This window comes from Hyla sarda, chromosome 5, assembly GCF_029499605.1.
Source record: "Hyla sarda isolate aHylSar1 chromosome 5, aHylSar1.hap1, whole genome shotgun sequence".
NCBI lineage: Eukaryota > Metazoa > Chordata > Amphibia > Anura > Hylidae > Hyla > Hyla sarda.
In genome coordinates, this window is record NC_079193.1 from 118,329,335 (window position 1) to 118,353,228 (window position 23,894).

Sequence of the window (23,894 nt, forward strand, 5' to 3'; positions counted from 1 at the left end):
TAAGATTTTTCTTTAAATACAACACTACCTCTATTTTAAACAAATATGCCATTCAGGAGAATGGAAAAGCTAGGTGAGGATTTCTCACCAAGCTTTTCCATGCTACTGAATGGAATATCTGCTTACAATAGGTCAGGTATTATAAACAGATATACCTATGAGCAGATATGCCATTCAGGAGCACAAAAAATATGTATTCATGTATGCATGTTGCTGATTATGACAGAAGAGAAAAAAAAATTAAGACCAGGTTCACACTTCAGAATTTCCGCCAGACAAAATCCGTCCGGATATTGCGGCATTCATGATCCACTAGTTTTTCTTATTTTATGTTCTTACTGATCATTTTCTAGCTAAGGCTGGGTTCACACTACGTTTTGTCCCATACGGGAGCGCATACGGCAGGGGGGAGCTAAAAGCTCGCGCTCCCGTATGTGACCGTATGCGCTCCCGTATGTCATTCATTTCAATGAGCCGACCGGAGTGAAACGTTCGGTCCGGTCGGCTCATTTTTGCGCCGTATGCGCTTTTACAACCGGACCTAAAACCGTGGTTGACCACGGTTTTAGGTCCGGTTGTAAAAGCGCATACGGCGCAAAAATGAGCCGACCGGACCGAACGTTTCACTCCGGTCGGCTCATTGAAATGAATGACATACGGGAGCGCATACGGTCACATACGGGAGCGCGGGCTTTTAGCTCCCCCCTGCCGTATGCGCTCCCGTATGGGACAAAACGTAGTGTGAACCCAGCCTAAGGCTGGGTTCACACTACGTTTTTCAACTACGGTTCCCGCATACGTTTTCTATCAAAAACCGTATGGGGAAAAAAACGGATATAACAGTATGGGAAAAAGTAAACCGTATGGGTTTTTAAACAGTATACTGTTTTTAAAAGTGCATATATCCATTAAAAATGGACAAAATTTTCAAAAACGTATGTTTTTTTTTTCTACAAAAACGGACGGAACAGTATGCACTTCTAAAAACAGTATACTGTTTAAAAACGCATACGGTTTACTTTTTCCCATACTGTTCCATCCGTTTTTTTCCCATACGGTTTTTGATAGAAAACATATGCGGGAACCGTAGTTGAAAAACGTAGTGTGAACCCAGACTAACACTGTATTGATACATATTGGCCCTCTTTTACTAAGCTAAAACTGACTAGTTTTTGTTGAGTTATTTTGGAGTATTGTGGCCCAGATTTATCAAACTGTGTGAGAGAAAAAGTGGAGTGGTTTTCCCACAGCAACCAATCACAGCTCAGCTAACAAGTTCTGGTGAAGTGAATCCTGAGCTGTGATTGGTTGCTGTGGGAAAATCACACAGTATGATAAATCTGGGTCCATGTCTGAGACTTGTCTGTGCCATAAAAATCCGACAAATCCCACATTGCATTGTGAAAAGACGATAAGGGGCGTAGCCTGTTGCAAAGGGGGTGTGATCGGTCCAAAAAGGGGCGTGATTACTATTGAATTTACAGAAAATCCTGAGAATAAATGGCTAGAAATTTTCACCTAGAGAAAGCTGGTCAGAAAATGTTCCCGACTTATTAATCTGTGAGTAGTAAATAGAGTGGAATCCTGCAAGTCAGAAACAACATTTCACTCTAGGAAAAACCAGACACTTCTAGTAAATGATGGCCATTATGCGAGTAATTACATCAAGTTGTAAAGGGCTCTGCTCCCCTCAGAAGAAAAATATGGAACTATGCTATTTGAAACCTTTTTTTTCACCAGATGGCTTTATTACAATCTGGACGACTGTGATTTCTTTCGAATGCAGAAATGGTGGGTGGGTAAGGTGTCTGGGTCCTCTGCACAAGCTCATAAAGCTAGTGTTCTAATTTTACGTGATGCGGATGATGATTGCAGGGTGTGCAGGGTAAATCTTAAAGGAGAACTCCAGAATATAAAAATTGTCCTCCATACTGCCGGCAGAAAAAAAATAAAGATGTACAGGGTGGGCCATTTATATGGATACACCTTAATAAAATAGGAATGGTCTGTGATATTAACTTCCTGTTTGTGGCACATTAGTATATGTGAGGGGGGAAACTTTTCAAGATGGGTAGTGACCATGGCGGCCATTTTGAAGTCGGACAGTTTTAATCCAACTTTTGTTTTTTCAATAGGAAGAGGGTCATGTGACACAACAAACTTATTGGGAATTTCACAAGAAAAACAATGATGTGCTTGGTTTTAACGTAACTTTATTCTTTCATGAGTTATTTACAAGTTTCTGACCACTTATAAAATGTGTTCAATATGCTGCCTATTGTGTTGGATTGTCAATGCAACCCTCTTCTCCCACTCTTCACACACTGATAGCAACACCGCAGGAGAAATGCTAGCACAGGCTTCCAGTATCCGTAGTTTCAGGTGCTGCACATCTTGTATCTTCACAGCATAGACAATTGCCTTCAGATGACCCCAAAGATAAAAGTCTAAGGGGGTCAGATTGGGAGACATTGGGGGCCATTCAACTGGCCCATGACGACCAATCCCCTTTCCAGGAAACTGTTCATCTAGGAATGCTCGGACCTGACCCCCATAAAAACACATGAAAGAATAAAGTTACGTTAAAACCAAGAACATCATTGTTTTTCTTGTGAAATTCCCAATAAGTTTGATGTGTCACATGACCCTCTTCCTATTGAAAAAACAAAAGTTGTATTCAAAATGGCCAACTTCAAAATGGCCACCATGGTTACCACCTATCTTGAAAAGTTTCCCCCCCCCCCCTCACATATACTAATATGCCACAAACAGGAAGTTAATATCACCAACCAGTCCCATTTTATTAAGGTGTATCCATACAAACGGCCCACCCTGTACATACCTTCCTTTGCTCCCCCGGGGCCTCCGGTAATCGGCTCCGGTCTCCGCCACGATCCTCTTCCTGGTTACCGGTGGTCGGCGAGTTATACTGCGCTACTGCGGTTGGTGATTGGCTGAGTGCAGTATGACTCGCCGACCACCAGCAACCAGGAAGAGGATAGTGGCGGGGACAGGAGCTGGTTACCAGAGGCCCGGAGGGAGCGAAGGAAGGTATGTACATCTTTATTTTTTGGGAAAAATAGATTACTCAGTCCTCAGCTAAAAAAGTGTTTTTCTCAAGTGATATAGCTGAGGACTGAGTAATCTATTTTTCCCATATTTTTTCTTCTCAATTCTCATTAGGGTGTGAGAATTTTTCAGTTAACCTCGCATATTTTTTTCTGTGAGCTGCACATACTTTATTATCTATTATCTTTATTTTTTTACTGACGGCAGTATGGGGGAAAATTTTTATATTCTGGAGTTCTCCTTTAACACTTTGGTAGAAGAGGTAGAGATCTATAACATTTATATTCCAATGACTGCAACAAATTATATTTTGGAGATCTCGCTAGACGGATTCAAAATAACCCTGTTTTCTGTAAAATTGTGGCTGGTGACTTTACAGTCATGTTCCCTGATAAAGATCATGAGTAATAGGCATGCAGACTTGCCTCAAAAGTCTCATGATGCCCAATGGGCATCTCAGGTTGCCCTATCAAATGCTTGGTAAGTCATAGACCCTCATTCCATTGAATTTACATGCTATTTGTCTGCCCATGATTTATGGTCACGGATCAACTACTGCTTCTTATATGTTTCCTTAAAGGGGTATTCCAGGCAAAAACTTTTTTTTATATATCAACTGGCTCTGGAAAGTTAAACAGATTTGTAAATTACTTCTATTAAAAAATCTTAATCCTTCCAATAGTTATTAGCTTCTGAAGTTGAGTTGCTGTTTTCTGTCTAACTGCTTTCTGATGACTCAGGTCCCGGGAGCTGTCCAGCTCCTATGGGGATATTCTCCCATCATGTAAGGGATATTCTCCCATCATGCACAGCTCCCGTGACGTGACATCATCATTGAGCAGTTAGACAGAAAACTTCAGAAGCTAATAACTATTGGAAGGATTAAGATTTTTTAATAGAAGTAATTTACAAATCTGTTTAACTTTCCGGAGCCAGTTGATATATAAAAAAAAGTTTTTGCCTGGAATACCCCTTTAATGCCTACGATAGTTAATGCCTTTATTGAGAATTTAGTTATAGGTCTTGCCCCAAAGCTTCTCATCTTGAGTTATATGTTCCCCAAAGGCTCCAACTATATTTGGGGTTTCCAAGTTAGTGAGGGAAGAACATTTTCAATCATTGCTCAAGGACTGGTGATTGGAGTATTACACTTATAATGAAGCCCATATAGAAAATCCAAAATTCTTTTTATTGGATGCTGTCAACTCAATTTGCAGAGGTAGGATTATGGTGTATACTGCCACTATAAAAAATAAAACTTTATCCCATATCAGATCTTCATTTGAAGACCTTTGGCACACTTGTACTGCTTTTATTTCCTCCCCATATGAAGTCACAAACATAACTGGCAACAGACTTCTAGGTGGCATGGGTGGAGAGAAATGACAATTTTCTTATGTCTCACATGAATGCCCTCCTTTGCTGTTAGCCCACCTTTTTTTTTGCCCCCTCAACATCCTTTATGCTTCTTTTCTCATGTGTGCTTGTTTATTTACATAAAGAACTTTTTTTTGGTGTCATATCCAGGTCGCAGGGGTGGGCAGTTCTGACCTCAAAGTCAGCTTTGCAAGCCTCTTGCTCCACACCCTCCTTTCCGAATGTAGCTCCACCTGTTCCACTTCTAGGTAGAGAAATACAGGCCTCTGTGTTACTAGAAGTGTATGTACATATGTGAGTGAAATAAATGCTAATTTGACACACTTGATTTTACTCACATCAAGCAGGGTTATAAGAATAATATAATATAATTACATTCACAAAAGAAATGCTATTTTTATTATTTATTATTTTTACTAATAAATGATAGTTTACAGGAGGCATGCAAGTAACTAAATTTACTGGTTAGGCTCCTTTCACACTATATGTTGCTCCATTTTAACCCCTTGGGGACATATTCTACTTTATGGTAGTGGTACATTTTCGTCGATACTTGCATCATTTCTTGGTGAAAAATTCAAAAATTTTATGAAAAATTTGAAAATTTAGCATTTTTCTAACTTTGAAGCTCTCTGCTTGTAAATAAAATAGACATTCCAAATAAATTATAAATTGATTCACATATACAATATGTCTACTTTATAATTGCATCATAAAGTTGACATGTTTTTACTTTTGGAAGATATCAGAAGGCTTCAAAGTTCAGCAGCAATTTTCCAATTTTTCACAAAATTTTCAAAATCGGAATTTTTCAGGGACCAGTTCAGTTTTGAAGTGGATTTGAAGGGCCTTCATATTAGAAATACCCCACAAATGACCCAATTATAAAAACTGCACCCCTCAAAGTATCCAAAATGACATTCAGTAAGTGTGTTAACCCTTTAGGTGTTTCACAGGAATAGCAGCAAAGTGAAGGAGAAAATTCAAAATCTTCATTTTTTATACTTGCATGTTCTTGTAGACCCAGTTTTTGAATTTTTACAAGTTGTAGTAGGAGAAAAAGCCCTTCAAAATTTGTAACCCAATTTCTCTTAAGTAAGGAAATACCTCATATGTGTATGTCAAGTGTTCGGCGGGCGCAGTAGAGGGCTCAGAAGGAAGGAAGCGACAATGGGATTTTGGAGAGTGAATTTTGCTGAAAGTGTTTTTGGGGGGCATTTGGGAAGCCCCTGTGGTGCCAGAACAGAAAAAAATACCCACATGGCATACTATTTTGGAAACTACACCCCTTAAGGAACGTAACAAGGGGTACAGTGAGCCTTAACTACCCACAGGTGTAACCCCATTTCTTCTGAATATGGAAATACCCCATGTGTGGACGTCAAGTGCTCTACTGGCGAACTACAATGCTCAGAAGAGGAGGAGCGACATTGAGCTTTTGGAAAGAGAATTAGTTTGGAATGGTAGTCAGGGGCCATGTGCGTTCGGGGACCGAAATTTCCACGGGCGTATTGATACGTCCTTTGTCCTTAAGAACCAGGACGCAAGGGCGTATGCATACTCCCTTCGACCCCAACAGGTTAAAGACCCGTTACAATGTCCCATTAAGGAAACCCTTAAAAACGTCTATGGGATTTTTTCATTATCCGTTATCACCTGTGATGACTCGCTCTTGCAGATAGGTGCAGTTGCAGTATAGAGGCAAGGAAACAGTACTTTTCAAATCAAAGTTCAGTGTTTTATTCACACTTGGCACACAGAAAACAGTCTTTAAATGCAGAACAAAGGAAAACATAACAAAAGTCCACCTGTATTCCTTAGGTGTTTGTTCACAGATGAGTCCATGCCATGCGACATCAAGCAAGTCTTTCCAGGCCTCCAGGTAGGCTTTTCACCAGCTTCCAAACTTGGAGCAAATGCAGGGAAGAACTCCACATTCAGCTCTCTCTGGAAGTGTGAGCTGCAACTAGCAAATACCCCTCAGGTGGTGAAGCAGGCTGCCCTTAAGGCCAACAAAAAGCGGCCTGGATTTTGGGGAATGGCCCCCACCCAGCACTTGACCATTCCCAGTAAGAGCCGTCCCGGATTGGCCTTCCAGCCATAGTGTCAGTCTGCATTGCAGCACAGACACTGAATAAATACCGGCTCTTACTTCACCAAGGCCATGAGCCTAGGTGACACATATCGCCCATCCACCACGATGCCTTTCACCTTCATACACACCCGTTTTAGCCCGTTATGAATAACGGATGTTATTTGTGATGGGAGAAAATTTAGTGCATGTAACGTTTTTTCTCCCGTGACAAATAACGTCCGTGATTAGGGCTGGGCAGTATTACCAAATATGTGTATCATGGCATTTTTGTAATTTATGGCGGTTCCACGGTATATAACGGTATTTCCCCCCCAGATTAATTATCAGCCCTCCTTGTCCTCCTGTTTGTTGCGGGACGCTGACGCTGACACTCTATACTGTGCGCTGTATCCCTATGCCCGGGCTGCAAAAGGTAAGCAAAATAAAGTCGGCTCAGCCTATCACCGGCCGAGGCGGAACATCGCTGTGGACGGTGATAGGCTGACGGCTGTCCGACGTTCCCATCTCCAGGAAGCAGGTCCGGACCGACGGGGAAGGTGAGTTAAAGTTTATTTTGTTTATCTTTTGCAGCCCGGGCATAGGGATACAGTGTACAATAAAGAGTGTAAGCGCCGGCGGCTCGCAACAAACAGGGGGGCAGCGCTTGAGCGTGATATGTGAGTATTTACATCAGCGCTGGGCTGATAATTAATTTGGGGGGGGGGGGGCGGTCAGAACAGCACTCGCGGGTCACATATGATTAGTTCCCCGATGTGGGGACAGCGCAGTGCTGGGCTGATAATTCATTCATTCCCAAGGGGGTGGGGCCAAACCGGTATTGCGGTATGGGGATAAATTCATATCGTGCAGGACAAATATTTCGGTATTCGGTATGAACCGATATACCGGCCAGTCCTACGGGTGATAACGGATAATAAAAAAAATTCCATAGACTTGATTTGGATTTTTTTACGGCCGTTTTTAAGGGTTTTCTCAACAAGACATTGTAACAGAGCAAAACATATAGTGTGAAAGGAGCCTTACAGAGAAATGTGTATTCATTCACATGTGTTTTACCACCTTAGACTCTTATAGCCATAAATATGTCTAAAAAATTGGACCCCACCTCTGAAACTTCCACCTATCAGAATTATTTCCAGGATGTAAGTCCATAGAATACTCAGAACACTTAAACTCAGACAACTCTCTAATTTCAGCCTGCATGTGGGAGCCACCTCAAATGGGAAGGAGAGTTATGGGACTCCTGTTCTCCTGATAGGTGGGGATCCCATTGGTGAAAGCCCCAACTATCAGACATTTATGGTGTTTCTTGTAGATATGAGAAAAATGAGACCCATCAAAATGAACCCGTCACAGCACGAAAAGGTCAGATACCAAAATGTTTTACATCCTATATGCAGGACCTTTTAATAGCATTTGTAAAGCATCTATTTTTGGTAAGCACATTATTTTACTTTTTTACTTACCAGTTATAAGACATATAGCAGATAGGCATGCCAAGGTTGAAATGTCAAGGTTAAGTCTTTGCAAGTGTACTGCAAAATTTCTAATTGCGTCCAGCCATTCTCCAAATCCACGAAGGCACTGAAGTCTATGAAGCACTAGTCCATTACAAAACACAAATTCATCGGCAGTAATATTTGACCTGTTTGTAAGTAAGTAAATGGATGAATAAATCAATACATGTAGAAAAATCTCCCTTTAGAAAAAACATAATGTAAGTCTACATGTTTGACTATGTGTATGCCCACATTTAAAATCTTTATTGGGTATCTTCTGTTGATCTTTAAAAAGCATGCTATTTTTAACCAAGAAATAAAATCCCCAAAACACTAGAAAACTTAATGAAATCCATCAGACCCATTATAAGTCAATCTGGATAGGTTGGAGGTTTGGGCTGGGAAGTGGCAGATGAGGTTCAACACTAAAATAGTAACATAGTTCAAAAAGTTGAAAAAAGACCAGAGTCCATCAAGTTCAACCTATATCCCTAATGAGTCCCTACTGAGTTGATCCAGAGGAAGGCAAAAAACCCTCATCTTAGAGCTAAAAATTCATTCCAGAATCCAAATATGGCAGTCAGAATAAATACCTGCATTACCTTAAATTTATCAGTGTTGTGAACTAAGTAAAAGAGTTCAAAAGGGGCCTGGATGCATTTCTGGAGAGTAATAACATTATGGTTATGGATACTAGATTTATAGGGACAGAATGTTGATCCAGGGATTTATTCTGACATATTTGGAGTCGGGAAGGAATTTTTACCTCTAGTATGAGGGTTTTTGTCTTCCTCTTGATCAACTCAGTAGGGATTCATTAGGGATATACACTGCTCAAAAAAATAAAGGGAACACTAAGATAACACATCTTAGATCTGAATGAATGAACTAATCGTATGAAATACTTTCGTCTTTACATAGTTGAATGTGCGGACAACAAAATCACACAAAAATTATCAATGGAAATCAAATTTATCAACCCATGGAGGTCTGGATATTGAGTGACACTCAAAATCAAAGTGGAAAACCCCACTACAGGCTGATCCAACTATGATGTAATGTCCTTAAAACAAGTCAGAATGAGGCTCAGTAGTGTGTGTGGCCTCCACGTGCCCGTATGACCTCCTACAACGCCTGGGCATGCTCCTGATGAGGTGGTGGATGGTCTCCTGAGGGATGTCCTCCCAGACCTAGACTAAAGCATCCAGCCAGCACCCAGCCAATTCCTGGACAGTCTGTGGTGTAACGTGGCGTTGGTGGATGGAGCAAGACATGATGTCCCAGATGTGCTCAATCGGATTTAGGTCTAGGGAACGAGCGGGCCAGTCCACAGCATCAATACCTTCCTCCTGCAGGAACTGCTGACACTCTCCAGCCACATGAGGTCTAGCATTGCCTTGCATTAGGAGGAACCCAGGGCCAACCGTACCAGCATATGGTTTCACAAGGGGTCTGAGGATCTCATCTCAGAACCTAATGGCAGTCAGGCTACCTCTGGCAAGCACATGACCGCTGTGCGGTCCCCCAAAGAAATGCCACCCCACACCATTACTGACCCACCACCAAACCGGTCATGCTGGAGGATGTGGCAGGCAGCAGAACGTTCTCCACGGCATCTCCAGACTCTGTCAGGTCAGTCACATGAGCTCAGTGTGAACCGGCTTTCATCTGTGAAGAGCAGAGGGCACCAGTGGCGAATTTGCTAATATTGGTGTTCTCTGGCAAATGCCAAACACAGTGTTGGGCTGTAAGCACAACCCCCACCAGTGGACGTCAGGCCCTCATACCACCCTCATGGAGTCTGTTTCTGACATTTTGCAGGGCTCTGGCAGTGCTCCTCCTTCCACAAAGGCAGAGGTAGCAGTCCTGTTGCTGGGTTGTTGCCCTCCTACGGCCTCCTCCACGTCTCCTGATGTACTGATCTGTCTCCTGGTAGCACCTCCATGCTCTGGACACTATGCTGAAAGACACAGCAAACCTTCTTGCCACAGCTCACATTGATGTGCCATCCTGGATAAACAGCACTACCTGAGCCACTTGTGTGGGTTGTAGACTCCGTCTCATGCTACCACTAGAGTGAAAGCACCGCCAGCATTCAAAAGTGACCAAAACATCAGCTAGGAAACATAGCAACTGAGAAGTGGCTTGTGGTCACCACCTGCAGAAAAACTCCTTTATTGGGGGTGTCTTGCTAATTACCTATAATTTCCACCTGTTGTCTGTTCCATTTGCACAACAGCATGTGAAATTTATTGTCAGTCAGTGTTGCTTCCTGAGTGGACAATGTGATTTCACAGAAGTGTGATTGACTTGGAGCTACATTATGTTAAGTGTTCCCTTTATTTTTTACAGCAGTGTATATTGGTGCTGGTATTTGCACGTCCCTACTGCACCCTGGGTAGTAAACTTAGAGTATTAGGAGTAGGGAGTGCACGGTCCAGAGCTGTGTGTGAACTAGTTTCCGAATTACCTTGAGAAAAGATTCATTTTTATTTCTCTCCTATACCGGCTTTCTCCGAAAATAGGACCGGGTCTTATATTAATTTTAGCCACAAAAAAAACACAATAGGGCTTATTTTCACATATGCACATTGAACAACATGGCGGTTCTACGGTATTTACACACACACCCCCTCCATTATCAACATGTAATGGGCGCAGCTCTGCCCCCCAACGTCCGCCCCCCCCCCCCGTCGGTTTATCAGCCCAGTGCTGCACTCCACATCGGGGGACTAATCATTTGTCACCTGCGAGCGCAGCTTCTCTCCCCTCCCCTGCCAAATAATTATCAGCCGCTGCGCTGTATCTATTCCTGTGCCCGGGTGCAAATATAAAAAAACAAACTTTAACTTACCTTCGTCCTCTGCCGTTCCCCCGTTGCTAAGGCACCGGCCTCATGGTCCCTCCGCTGTTCTTGCTGCTTCCTGGTGTTGGGACGTCACAGAGCCTTCAGCCTATCACCGACTGCAGCGATGTCACGCCTCGGCCGATGATAGGCTGAGCCGACTGTCATGTAAGAGGCCAGCCGGCTTCTTACATCACAGTGGGCTCAGCCTATCATCGGCCGAGGCGGAACATCACTGTGGCTGGTGATAGGCTGAAGGCTCTGTGACGTTCCCATCCCCAGGACCGCAGCGAGAACAGCGGAGGACAGGGAGGCCAGTTCCTTAGCAACGGGGGAAAGAAGGACGAAGGTAAGTTAAAGTTTGTTTTTTAATATTTGCAGCCCGGGCATTGTCTAGGTCAGTGGTCTTAAACCTGCAGACCTCCAGATGTTGCAAACATTTGCAACATCTGGAGGTCCGCAAGTTGGATACCACTGGTCTAGGTCTTATTTTCAGGGTAGGGCTTATATTGCAGCCCACCCCGATAATCCAGCTAGGGCCTATTTTCGGGGTAGGTACTATTTTCGGGGAAACGTGGAAATTGAATTTCACTTGGTTCTCCCTCTAAAAAAACAGGAAATTAACTATTTTTAACCCCTTAAGGACTCAGACCATTTTCATCTTAAGGACCTTTTTTGCAATTCTGACCACTGTCACTTTATGCATTAATAACTCTGGGATGCTTTAACAGTTTATTCTGATTCTGCAATGTTTTTTTCGTGACATATCCTACTCTAACATAGTGGTACATTTTTGTCATTGCTTGCATCCTTTCTTGGTGAAAAATTCCCAAATTTCATGCAAAAATTTTGCATTTTTCTAACTTTGAAACTCTGCTTTTAAGGAAAATGGATATTCCAAATAAATGTTATATTGATTCACAAACACAATATGTCTCCTTTATGTTGGCATCAGAAAGTTGATATGTTTTTACTTTTTGAAGACATTAGAGGGCTTCAAAGTATAGCAGCAATTTTAAAAATTTTCACGAAAATTTCAAAATCTGAATTTTTCAGGGACCAGTTAAGTTTGAAGTGGATTTGAGGGACCTTTCTGTGAGAAATACCCCATAAATGACCCCATTATAGAAACTACACCACTAAAAGTATTCAAAATGACATTCAGAAAGTTAGTTAACCCTTTAGGTGTTTCACAAGAATAGCATTAAAGTGGAGGAGAAAAATCTAAATCTGCATTTTTTACACTAAAATGCTCTTGTAGCCCCATTTTTTTTCATTTTTAAAAGTGGTATAAGGAGAAGAAAAAAAAAAGTTGTAGCCCAATTTCTCTCGAGTATGGAAATACCTCATATGTTGACATAAAGTGCTCTCCGGGCTCACAACATGGCTAAAGAGGGAAAGAGAAACTGTGGGATTTATAAAAAAATTTTTTGCTGTCATGGTTTTTGGCCATGTTGCATTTAGGAAGCCCCCATGGTGCCAGAATAGCAAAATAACCCCCACTATTTTGGAAACTACACCCGTTAAGGAACGTAACAAGGGGTATAGTGAGCCTTAACACCTCACAGGTGTTTGACGACTTTGTGTTGAAGTTGGACATGAAAATGGAAAATTAGATTTTTAACAGTAAAATGATGGTGTCATCCCAAATTTTTTCTTTTTCATAAGGGGTAATAGGTGAAAATGGACCCCAAAATTTGAAGCCCAATTTCTCCCGATTAAGAAAACGCCCCATATGTGGAGTTAAGTACTCTGCTGGAGCACTACAATGCTTAGAAGAGGAGGAGCAAAATTTGGCTTTTTGAAAGAGAATTTTGCTGAAATTGTTTTTTTTTTTGGGGGGGGGGGGGCATGTTGCATTTAGCAAGTCCCCAGGGTGCCAAATGGCATGGTATTTTGGAAACTACACCCCTCAAGGAACCTTACAAGGGGTGCAGTGAGTACTTACACCTCACAGGTTTCTTGGACAGTGGGCTGAAAAAGTGAAAAATTAGATTTTTAACACTAAAATGATGGTGTTACTCCAAATTTTTCGTTTTCATATGGTGTAATACTAGATAATGGAACCCAAAATTTTAAGCCCAATTTCTCCCTATTAAGAAAACGCCCCATATGTGGACGTTAAGTGCTCTGCTGGTGCACTACAGGTCTCAGAACAGAAGGAGCGCCATTGGACTTTTGGAGAGAGAATGTTGCTGAAATTGTGGGCCATGTGCATTTACAAATCTCCCATCATGCCAGAACAGCAGAAACACCCCATTTCTTCTGAGTATGGAAATGCCCCATATGTGGATCTAAAGTTCTCTGCTGGCGAACTACAATGCTCAGAACAGAAGGAGGGCCATTGGGCTTTTGGAGAGAGAGAATGTGTCTGGAATTGAAGGCCATGTGTGTTTACAAAGCCCCCTGTGGTGCCAGAACAGTGGACCTCCCCCAACATGTGACACCATTTTGGAAACTACACCCCTCACAGAATTTAATAAGGGGTGCAGTGAGCATTCACACCCCACTGGCTTTTGACAGATCTTTGGAACAGTAGGCTGTGCAAATGAAAAATTACATTTTTCATTTTCATGGACCACTGTTCAAAAAATCTGTCAGACACCTGTGGGGTGTAAATGCTCACTGCACCCCTTATTACATTCTTTGAGGGGTGTAGTTTCCAAAATGGGTCACATGTTGGGTGGTCCACTGTTCTGGCACCAAGGGTGGGCTTTGTAAACATGCATGGCCTTCAATTCCAGTCACATTCTCTCTCTCCAAAAGCCCAATGGCGCTCCTTCTGTTCTGAGCATTGTAGTTCGCCAGCAGAGCACTTTACATCCACATATGGGGAATTTCAGACTCAGAAGAATTAAGGTTACACATTTTGTGAGGCTTTTTTTCCAATTACCCCTTGTGAAAATGAAAAATTTGCGATAACACCATTTTCACGTCCAACTTTAATGAAAATTCTTAAAGGAAAACTGTCACATGTTTGCTCCCGCACTAACCACAGGTACAGATGGATAGTGCGGGAGATGCTGATTCCTATGATCCCTACTTGGCTGGATCCGTCTGGCCATTTGCTTGCAATCTTAGTTTTATTATATCTGGAAATGTGGCTGTAACTGGCACGGGCGGGGTTTCTGTAGCTTAACTGGCACTGATGTTAGCGCCGGCCGGCCGCAGCACTGCCCGTTTATGAATATTCATCCCCCCTCCCTCCAGCTCTCCCTCGCCGCTCCTAACTGGTCTTCACTGTGCATGCGCCGCTTCCTGACATGTGCAGTGAAGTCCAGTTAGGAGTGTCGAAGAGAGGGAGAGCTGGAGGGAGGGGGGATGAATATTCATAACCGGGCGGCGTTGCGGATGGGCGGCACTGACGTCAGTGCCAGTTAAGCTACAGAAACCCCGCCCGTGCCAGTTACAGCCACATTTCTAGATATACCAAAACTAAGATTGCGGGCGAACGGCCAGACGGATCTGGCCAAGGTAGGGATCATAGGAATCAGCGTCTCCCGCACTATTCATCAGTACCTGTGGTTAGTGCGGGAGCAAACGTGTTACAGTTTTCCTTTAAACACCTGTGGGGTGGTAAGGCTCACTATACCCCTTGTTACGTTCCGTGAGGGGTGCAGTTTCCACAATGGGGTCACATGTGGGTGTTTTTTTTTTTGCATTTATGTCGCTGTAACGATCAGCCACCCCTGTGCAAATCACCTCAAATGTACATGGCGCTCTCACTCCTGAGCCTTGTGCGCCCGCAGAGCATTTTACATCCACATATGGGGTATTTCCATATTTAGAAAAAATTGCGTTACAAATTTTGGGGGTCTTTTTTTCCTTTTATTTCTAGTGAAAATGAAAAGTATGGGGCAACATTAGCATGTTAGTGTAAAAATTTAAAACATTTTACAATAACATGCTGGAGTAGACCCCAACTTTACCTTTTCATAAGGGGTAAAAGCCCCCAAAATGTGTTAGGCAATTTCTCCCGAGTACGGAAATACCCCATATGTGGCCCCAAACTGTTTCCTTGAAATATGACAGGGCTCTGAAGTGAGAGGGCGCCATGCACAGTTGAGGCCTAAATTAGGGATTTGCATAGGGATGGACCCGGATGCAAGAATTACACTTGCCTCCGATACCAAAATTACCCTACAGCAGAGTTTCCCAAACAGGGTGCCTCCAATTGTTGCAAAACTCCCAGCATGCCTGGACAGTCAAAGGCCGTCCGGCAACACTGGGAGTTGTTGTTTTGCAACAGCTGGAGGCTCCGTTTTAGAAACCGTGGCGTACCAGACGTTTCTCATTTTTATTGGGTGGGGGGAACGGGGTATATATATATATATATATATATATATATATATATGTAGTGTTTTACTTTTTTATTTTGTGTAGGTGTAGTGTAGTGTTTTTAGGGTACATTCACACATGCGGGGGTTCATAGCGAGTTTCCCGCTGGGAGTTTTAGCAGCAGCAGAAAATTTGCTGCATCTCAAACTTGCAGCAAGAAACTCATTGTAAACCCCCACCTGTGAATGCTGGGGGTTGTAATTATGCAACGGCTGGAGGCACACTCGTTGCGAAACTTTGAGTTAAATAACAAACTCTGTGTTTTGCTACCAGTGTGCCTCCAGCTGTTGCATAACTACAGAACCCAGCATGCACCGACAGCCAAAGTGCATGCTGGGAGTTGTAGTTTGCAACAGTTGGAGGCACACTGGTTGTGAAACACTGAGTTAGGTAACAAAATCTGTGTTTCGCAACCAGTGTGCCTTCAGCTGTTGCAAAAACTACAACTCTCAGCATGCAGTGACAGCTGAAGGGCATGCTGGGACGTGTAGTTATGCAACAGCTTGAGGCATACTACTATAACTTCCAGCATGCCTTTTGGCTGTCCGTGCATTCTGGGGGTTGTTGTTATGCAACAGCTGGAGGTACACTGGTTGCAAAACACTGAGAGTTTGTTACTTAACTCAGTGTTTCCCAACCTGTGTGCTCCAGCTGTTGCAAAACTACAACTCCCAGCATGCCCAGACAGCCGAAGGGCATGTTGGAAGTTGTAGTTATGCAACAACTGGAGGAGAACAGTTTGGAGACAACTGTGTAGTGGTGTCCAAACTGTAGCTCTCCAGATGTTGTAAAACTACAACTCCAAGCATGCTCAGACTGCCCAGGCAGGGCCAGATGTTGCCGAACTACAACTCCCAGCATGCCTGGGCAGTCTGGGCATGCTTGGAGTTGTAGTTTTGCAACATCTGGAGGGCTACAGCTTGGGCACCACTGTATAGTGGTCTCCAAACTGTGGCCCTCGAGATGTTGCAAAACTACAACTCCCAGCATGCCCTGATAGCCTTTGGCTGTCTGGGCATGCTTCGAGTTGTAGTTAGGCAACTCCTAGAAGTCAGCAGTGAAGATCACTCCACCGCTGCCTCTGCCGCCTCTTACTGCCGCCTCCTCATACACTCCGGTACCCGCCGCCATCTTCTCCACGCTCTGCCCGACATACAGGGGCGGGCAGAGCAGGGATTTCCTTACTTATGAGGTTTTTCCTTACTCGAGAGAAATTGGGTTACAAATTTTGGGGGGCTTTTTCTCCTATTACCCCTTGTAAAAATTCAAAAACTGGGTCTACAAGAACATGCGAGTGTAAAAAATGAAGATTTTGAATTTTCTCCTTCACTTTGCTGCTATTCCTATGAAACACCTAAAGGGTTAACAAACTTTCTGAATGTCATTTTGAATACTTTGAGGGGTGCAGTTTTTATAATGGGGTAATTTATGGGGTATTTCTAATATGAAGGCCCTTCAAATCAATTTCAAAACTGAACTGGTCCCTGAAAAATTCCGATTTAGAAAATTTTGTGAAAAATTGGAAAATTGCTGCTGAACTTTGAAGCCCTCTGATGTCTTCCAAAAGTAAAAACATGTCAACTTTATGATGCAAATATAAAGTAGACATATTGTATTTGTGAATCAATATATCATTTATTTGGAATGTCTGTTTTCCTTACAAGCAGAGAGCTTCAAAGTTCGAAAAATGCAAAGTTTTCAATTTTTTCATCACATTTTGGAATTTTTCACCAAGAAATGATGCAAGTATCGACAAAAATTTACCTCTAACATGTAGAATATGTCACCAAAAAACAATCTCAGAATCAGAATGACAACTCTGATCATCCCTATTTTCCAGGCTATCAGGTCACATGAGACACGATCAGCCCGGAATAGCCACAAATCACTGATCTGAATTGATCAACGATTTCCGGCGATTGCCGACATGGGGGTCTCAGGACCCCCCCAGGCATTGTCACGGTATACCTGCTGAATGATTTCAGCAGGCATCCCGCTCTTGTTCCTGCCCGGCGAGCGTCAGGGAGCGGACAAATGCAGGGCATAAGGACTCGGAAACGGAGGCGTATGGGTACCCCCTGTGTCCTTAAGGGGTCAAAGCAAGTGTGCTCAACTGTTTGTGTAACTCCTATAGAAATGAATAGAAAGAGCCACACACATGTGCAGCCATCTCATTCACTTTCCACCTGGATGCAGTAGTAAACAGTTGTCTCAACTGGTGGGACACGGGTCGGAGTACAGTAACCCCCGACATGCGATGGCCCCGACATATGATCAAATCGACATACGATGGCCTCTCAGAGACCATCACATGTCGATGTCAGCATCGACATACGATGCTTTTATATGCCGGGGCCATCGCATTAACTGCTATCCGACAGCGCAAAATGCTTAAGCTGCTGTCGGATAGCAGTTTAAGCATCACGGACAGGTTCACTTACCTATCCCCTCTGCTCCGGGTTCACTTCGTGATCCTCCGACGTCTTCTGCATCTTCTCCGGGGTCCGGGCCTCGCTTTCCGGCGTCGTTATTACGTCGCTGTGCAAGCCATCCCGGCGCACCAACGTAATAGCGTCACCAGAAAGCGAGGCCCGGACCCCGGAGAAGATGCGGAAGAAGCCGGAGCAGCGGGACAGCATCGGGAGCCCCTGGGACAGCATCAGGAGCGGTGAGGACGCGGTCCGGAGCGGCGGGGATAGGTGAGTATTAAATGCACTTTTTACATTGCACGAATCCCTCAACATACGATGGATTCGACAAACGATGGGTCGTTTGGAACAAATTACCATCGTATGTTGAGGGACCACTGTACACATCTTTTGAGATTGTGGGCTCCACCTCTGGAATCCACACATATCAGATACTAATGACATATCCTGTAACTATAATAAATAGTTATCATCAGAATATCATCGGCTTATCATTCATATAGACACCAAATTAGTAAGTGTTTTTGCTTCTCCTCCCTAAAGGAAAATCATTTTAGAAAGCTAAATAACCCCTTTAAGGCTGCATTCACATCTCGGTTTTACACTACCGGTGCCGGATCCGGCTGGGGGAGGGGCAAACCGGGCTCTCCCGTACCCCAGCCGGACCCGCGCTGAACTCCATTCACTTTAATGAGCCGACCGGAGTCAAACGGTGACTCCGGTCGGCTCATTTTTGACCCGTATCCAGTTTTATGACTGGACCTAAAACTGTAGTATGTGCACAGTCAGGCTGGAGCAGGAAAGGGTTTTCACCACACTGTTACCACATTGTTAAAAGCATACTAATGTCTTCCCTACAAAATGAAGAGTCTAATCCAAATCTTTAAAAACAACCTCATATCACTGCCAAATTTATCAGCCGACACAATAAATCATGCAAAAGCATACCCATCAGATCACCAAAAAAAAAAAAAAATTCTATATGTTGCTCAGTATCAAATCCTGATCATGTGCATACACGGGGACATTTATCATCGTTGCTTTGGTAAGCGAGTTCTGTTTGCATTTTTTTTTTGCTTTAGTTTTGCTCATGTGTGACATATTTATCATACTATTACAGGGGGTTGATAAATTTGGCTCACATAAGCAAAAAACAATAAATCACTATTGAATACCATTTTTTTTAGTACACATAAGCAAAAACCAATAAATGACTTCAGAACACCAATTTGCTGCTTTGAAAAAAAATTTGCAATATATATATATATATATATATATATATATATATATATATATATATACAGTGACTCCCTGACCTACGATGGCCCTGACATACGTTAATTTCAACATGCGATGGCCTCTCAGAGGCCATTGCATGTTGAAGGCAGCATCAACATACGATGCTTTTGTATGTTGGGGCCATCGCATAAACGGCTATCCGACAGCGCTGACTGCTTCAGCTGCTGCCGGATAGCCATATACGGTGCCCCTACCTGTCCTCGGGGCTCAGGAGCGTCATCTCTCCATCGTCGTCATCACGTCGCGCGCACGCCGTCCCGTCATCCAATAGGAGCGGCGTGCGTGCGTAGTGACGTGATGATGGCGACGGAGAGCAGGGAACCCGGGGAAGCAGAGACATCCGGAGCATCGGGGACACCATGGAACGCAGCAACAGCGATGGAGGTTGACATCCAGGGTAGAAACGCACTTTTACTGCACTTTTCACTTTTGTGTTGTTTTTTCATGATGGGATTTGAATATGAATCCTAAATAAAGAAGTGATTTTATCCTATTTTTGAGGAGCTGGGGTACGCTGTTTTGCTGCCCACTATGAATTATGTGCATACATTAAACCCAGATTCATGGTGAACTATATTGTGTGTACGTGCACAATACCTGAGTAGTCAAAGCTTCATGAAGTGGGTTTAAATAGAAACCCACTTCATGAGGCTTTGACCGCTCAGGTATTGTACACGTCACTTCCAGACCCAAATACAGTATGGAACTTTGAATCATGCAACAGGGAATAGGCGATTTTTATGCAATGTATGCTTTAACACTTGGTGGCGCAACTATGGGTTTGCATGGTGTACCGCTTTGTGGCCAAGAAGGTGGTTCTGCATTGCAACTTCATAGAAGCACCTACAGTTGAACAAGATTTAAACCAACTTTTGAAAAAGGTGGCATGATGGTGCCACTTTTAACCCCTTCCTGCCTGCCCAACGTCAATAAACAGAACAAGCCTGGAAGAGGTCTACGAAGCAGGATCATACAAGAAGAGTACTGGCTACAATCTACAGCTGACACCTGCTGCTAATGACCAACATCAGTAACCACACTGATGCTGGTTATTTACCTCCTAAATTCTGTGATCAATAGCGATCATGCAATCTAGGTTGAGGTTGTCTGACAGTCACCCTGTTAGACCTTTGATCTGCACACCTGTAACGTAATTATGATGAGCCAATTGGGTACCATGGCAGCCAGAGGCCTTCTGAAGGACCTATGTCTGCTTTCATGGATCTGCTTGTACAGCCTGCCTCCAACATGTAGACCACAGATTTAACAGATCAATACAATGCAATAGTTGGAATGCATTGACGTTTCAGCAACTTTAACCCCTTAACAACCAAGGACGTATATTTAAGTCCTTGGCCGGCTCCCGCGATATAACGCAGGGTCACGTGGTGACCCCGTGTCATATGGGGTTGGTCCCGGCATGTATCTGAAGCCAGGACCTGGGGCTAAGAGCGCGTGGCAGCGATCGCGGTGCCGCGTGCTACAAACCCTTTAGACGCGGCGTTCAAAGATGAATGCTGCATCTAAAACAAAAGTAAAAGCTTCCCGGCTGCTCAGTGGGGCTGATCGGGACCACCGCAATGAAAATGCGGTGTCCTGATCAGCTATGATGCGATCGGAGGTCTTACCTTCCTCCAGTGCATCCCTCTGGCGATTGATTGCTCCAAGCTTGAGATGCAGACTTGAGCAATCAACCACCGATAACACTGATCAATGCAAAGCTATGGCTTTGCAGTGAACAGTGTAAATGATCAGTGTGTGCAGTGTTATAGCCCCCTATGGGAGCTATAACACTGCAAAAAAAAAGTGTAAAAAAAAAGTTAATGATTGTAATTTAACCCTTTCCGTAATAAAAATCCAAATCACCCCCCCTTTTTCCATAAAAAAAACATGTAAATAAAAATAAATATAAACAAGTGGTATCGCCGCGTGCGTAAACGTCCATACTATAAAAATATATCATTAATTAAACCGTACGGTCAATGGCGTATAGGCAAAAAAATTCCAAAGTCCAAAATAACATATGTTTGGTCACTTTTTATATAATGAATAAAAAGCGATCAAAAAGTCCGATCAATACAAAAAGGGTACAGCTAAAAACTTCAGATCACGGTACAATAATTGCGCCCTCATACCGCCCCATACGCATTAAAATAAAAAAAGTTATAGAGGTCAGAAAATGACAATTTTAAACATATAAATTTTCCTGCATGTAGTTATGATTTTTTCCAGAAGTACGACAAAATCATACCTATATAAGTAGGATATCATTTTAATCGTATGGACCTACAAAATAAAGATAAGGTGTCATTTTTACTGAAAAATGTACTGCGTAGAAACGGAAGCCTCCAAAAGTTACAAAATGGCGCTTTTTCAATTTCGTCGCACAATGATTTTTTTTTTCGTTTCTCCATAGATTTTTGGGTAAAATGACTGATGTCACTGCAAAGTAGAATTGGTGGTGCAAAAAAATAAGCCATCATATGGATTTTTAGGTGCAAAATTTAAAGGGTTATGATTTTTAGGTGAGGAGGAAAAAACGAAAGTGCAAAAATGGAAAAACACGTGGTCCTTAAGGGGTTAAAAATATTGTCTAAAAGTATAAATTTTATTGGCCGAAAGGAAAATATGTGCCAAAAATTGAATGAGTGGGACTTACAGAAGGGGTGTGGTTTATAATTGGGGCTTTGGCTTGCACACGAAAGGGCTACCACAAGTCTGGCAAAATCCCTGCAGGAGGTGGAGCCTTTTCCTTGTATACTAGTTTCTCTCCCAAGGTAGTGCTCTGTATTTTTAAAGCAGGATGGGGTGCGGCCCAAGGCAGGAGTCGGAATCACCCCCTTCCTTGGATACATGCTGCTGGTGGAAACCAGTGTCACCCCAGTCCTTAGCCCCAAGCCGAACCCCCAGCATGATCTGTGTGCCCTCTTTTCCTGTCATAACCACCAAGTGTTTCAAGCCAGGCTCCTCACTGCTGCCTTTCCATGAGCCAGGGCTTAATTCACTGACAGGACTTGGCTGAGGAGCCACCCGCTGCACCAGCTGGGGATGCCAAACTGACCCATCCGGGCAAAGTCATCTTAGCAGGTTAGTAGTCATGGAGGAGGTAGGGGTGCGTGCCCCTTGTCTGTGCTGACTTGTGCAGCAGGGGCAATTTCATTGTGTAGCGGTCAATGAGGATTTGGTCGGCTGGCAGCAAATGGTCCGGAACAGACACGTTGCCAGGTAAAGCATATCTGGATGGACCCCAGTGATCGCAGACCTAAAACTCCTAGCATGTTGCACTATAACTTATGCTATACTACTATAAAATGCAACATGTTAGGAGTTGTAGTTTTGGTTTGGGTCAGTTTCAGAGTCATAGGCTGTTTTAGGGCATGCTGGAAGTTACAGTTAATAACTTACTTACTACAATGCCCTGTGCCCTGACACAACCTATGGCTCTAAAAACTGAAACCAAAAATTACTTTAACTACTCACTTAAAAAAAATTGCACTAGTTTTGGGTTTCAGACCCACATGTTAATTTTGGTGCACCACTTTATGCAATTGCACTGTTCTGAAATGATTGCTAATAAACATCTGCTAATAAAATTTTTGTAAAAGACTACCCCTAATAAAAATTCAACACACCTCCTTTTTCTATTTTTTAAATATATTAGAGCTTCAAAAAAATGTACATAAAAACTAACATTATTGATTGGTGAATGCTGTAAATGGAAAAAAAAATAACACCAATATTGCAGATTTCCATGTCCCAGAAACAATAAAATAAAAAGTGATCATTCTCAATATGCTAAAGATAAAAACTACAGATCATGGACAAAAAATAAAAAAGTAGGGGGTCAAAATATGGCAATTCAAAGCATCACCTGCACAAACTGCTTATACAGGTTAAAGGAGTACTTCGGCCCTAATATATCTTATCCCCTATACAAAGAATAGGGGATAAGATGTATGATTGTGGACCCCCACAATCTGTCATTTCGCACCCACTTTTGTGAATTCTCCGCAGCGCTCAGAGTGTGAAGCGTGACGACCACGGGGCCGGAGGTTTGTGCATGACGTCACACGGGGGCGGAGTTGTGAGGTCACAATACTCCGGCTCTGTGGTCGTTGTGCTTCACACTCGGAGCCTCCAGCGCTGTGGAGAGCTCACAAAGTCGTGAGTACTGAATGAATGATTGCGTGGGTCCCCAGTGGCGGGACCCCTGCGATCATACAGCTTATCCCCTATCCTTTGGATAGGGGATAAGATGTTTTAGGGCCAGAGTACCCCTTTAATAGTGCAGGTAAGGCTGATGACAACACAGATTAACTAATTCTGATCAAAAGCAAATAGAGAAGACATAAAACACAAAGCGCTTCCTTGAGTGGGATCACCAAAGTAAATAATGCTAGAATAGTGCTAGAAGCCTGGATACCGCTGAGATGCCGGCCTGATCCTTTCATCGGTGACATCTGACGTGGGTGAGTGCGTTCCCAATCTCTTTTGTTACATTATTTACGTGCTGATCATTATGGGAAGTGCACCACCTAGTCGTCCTCCTTTAGCTCATGTGACTTTCCGGATTCACGGAGTGTCGGATTACTGAATGTAGTTGCGGATTCTAGCATCAAGTGTGTGATTGGCGGTGCCGATATACTTTCTCTTGGATTCTACAGGATCACCAAAGTAGGTTGTGATAAGAGCTTGATTTGTAACTCGCTCACCTGGACAGGTTGTGCAGAGTCCAGGCACAACACTTACAGAGACATGTAATGAAATGCTCAGCTGCTGCGGCTTCCCGAGCCTAAAGCATCGGCGCGAAATGGACAATAGAAGAAGTTCAGAAGAACGGAAGCTTGGATCGCGCTGCTGGATGACTGGTATGCAGAAGGACAACGCCAGAGGGTATGGAAAGTAGTTTGATCTCATATTCATCCAACCCGTTTCTGGGTATT

The 23,894-nt window shown here is 43.2% G+C and overlaps 1 protein-coding gene across 11 annotated transcripts in view; it reads right to left on the reverse strand.

Annotated features, from left to right (window-relative positions):
• NR4A3 (nuclear receptor subfamily 4 group A member 3) overlaps nucleotides 1-23,894 on the reverse strand; it is a 534,362-nt gene that overhangs the window by 125,773 nt on the left and 384,695 nt on the right. For all 11 annotated transcript variants that reach the window (XM_056520160.1, XM_056520158.1, XM_056520159.1 and 8 more), the window contains one exon: nucleotides 8,008-8,186. In XM_056520160.1, coding sequence (XP_056376135.1) covers nucleotides 8,008-8,186 — 179 coding nt within the window. The remainder of the gene's footprint in view (nucleotides 1-8,007; nucleotides 8,187-23,894) is intronic.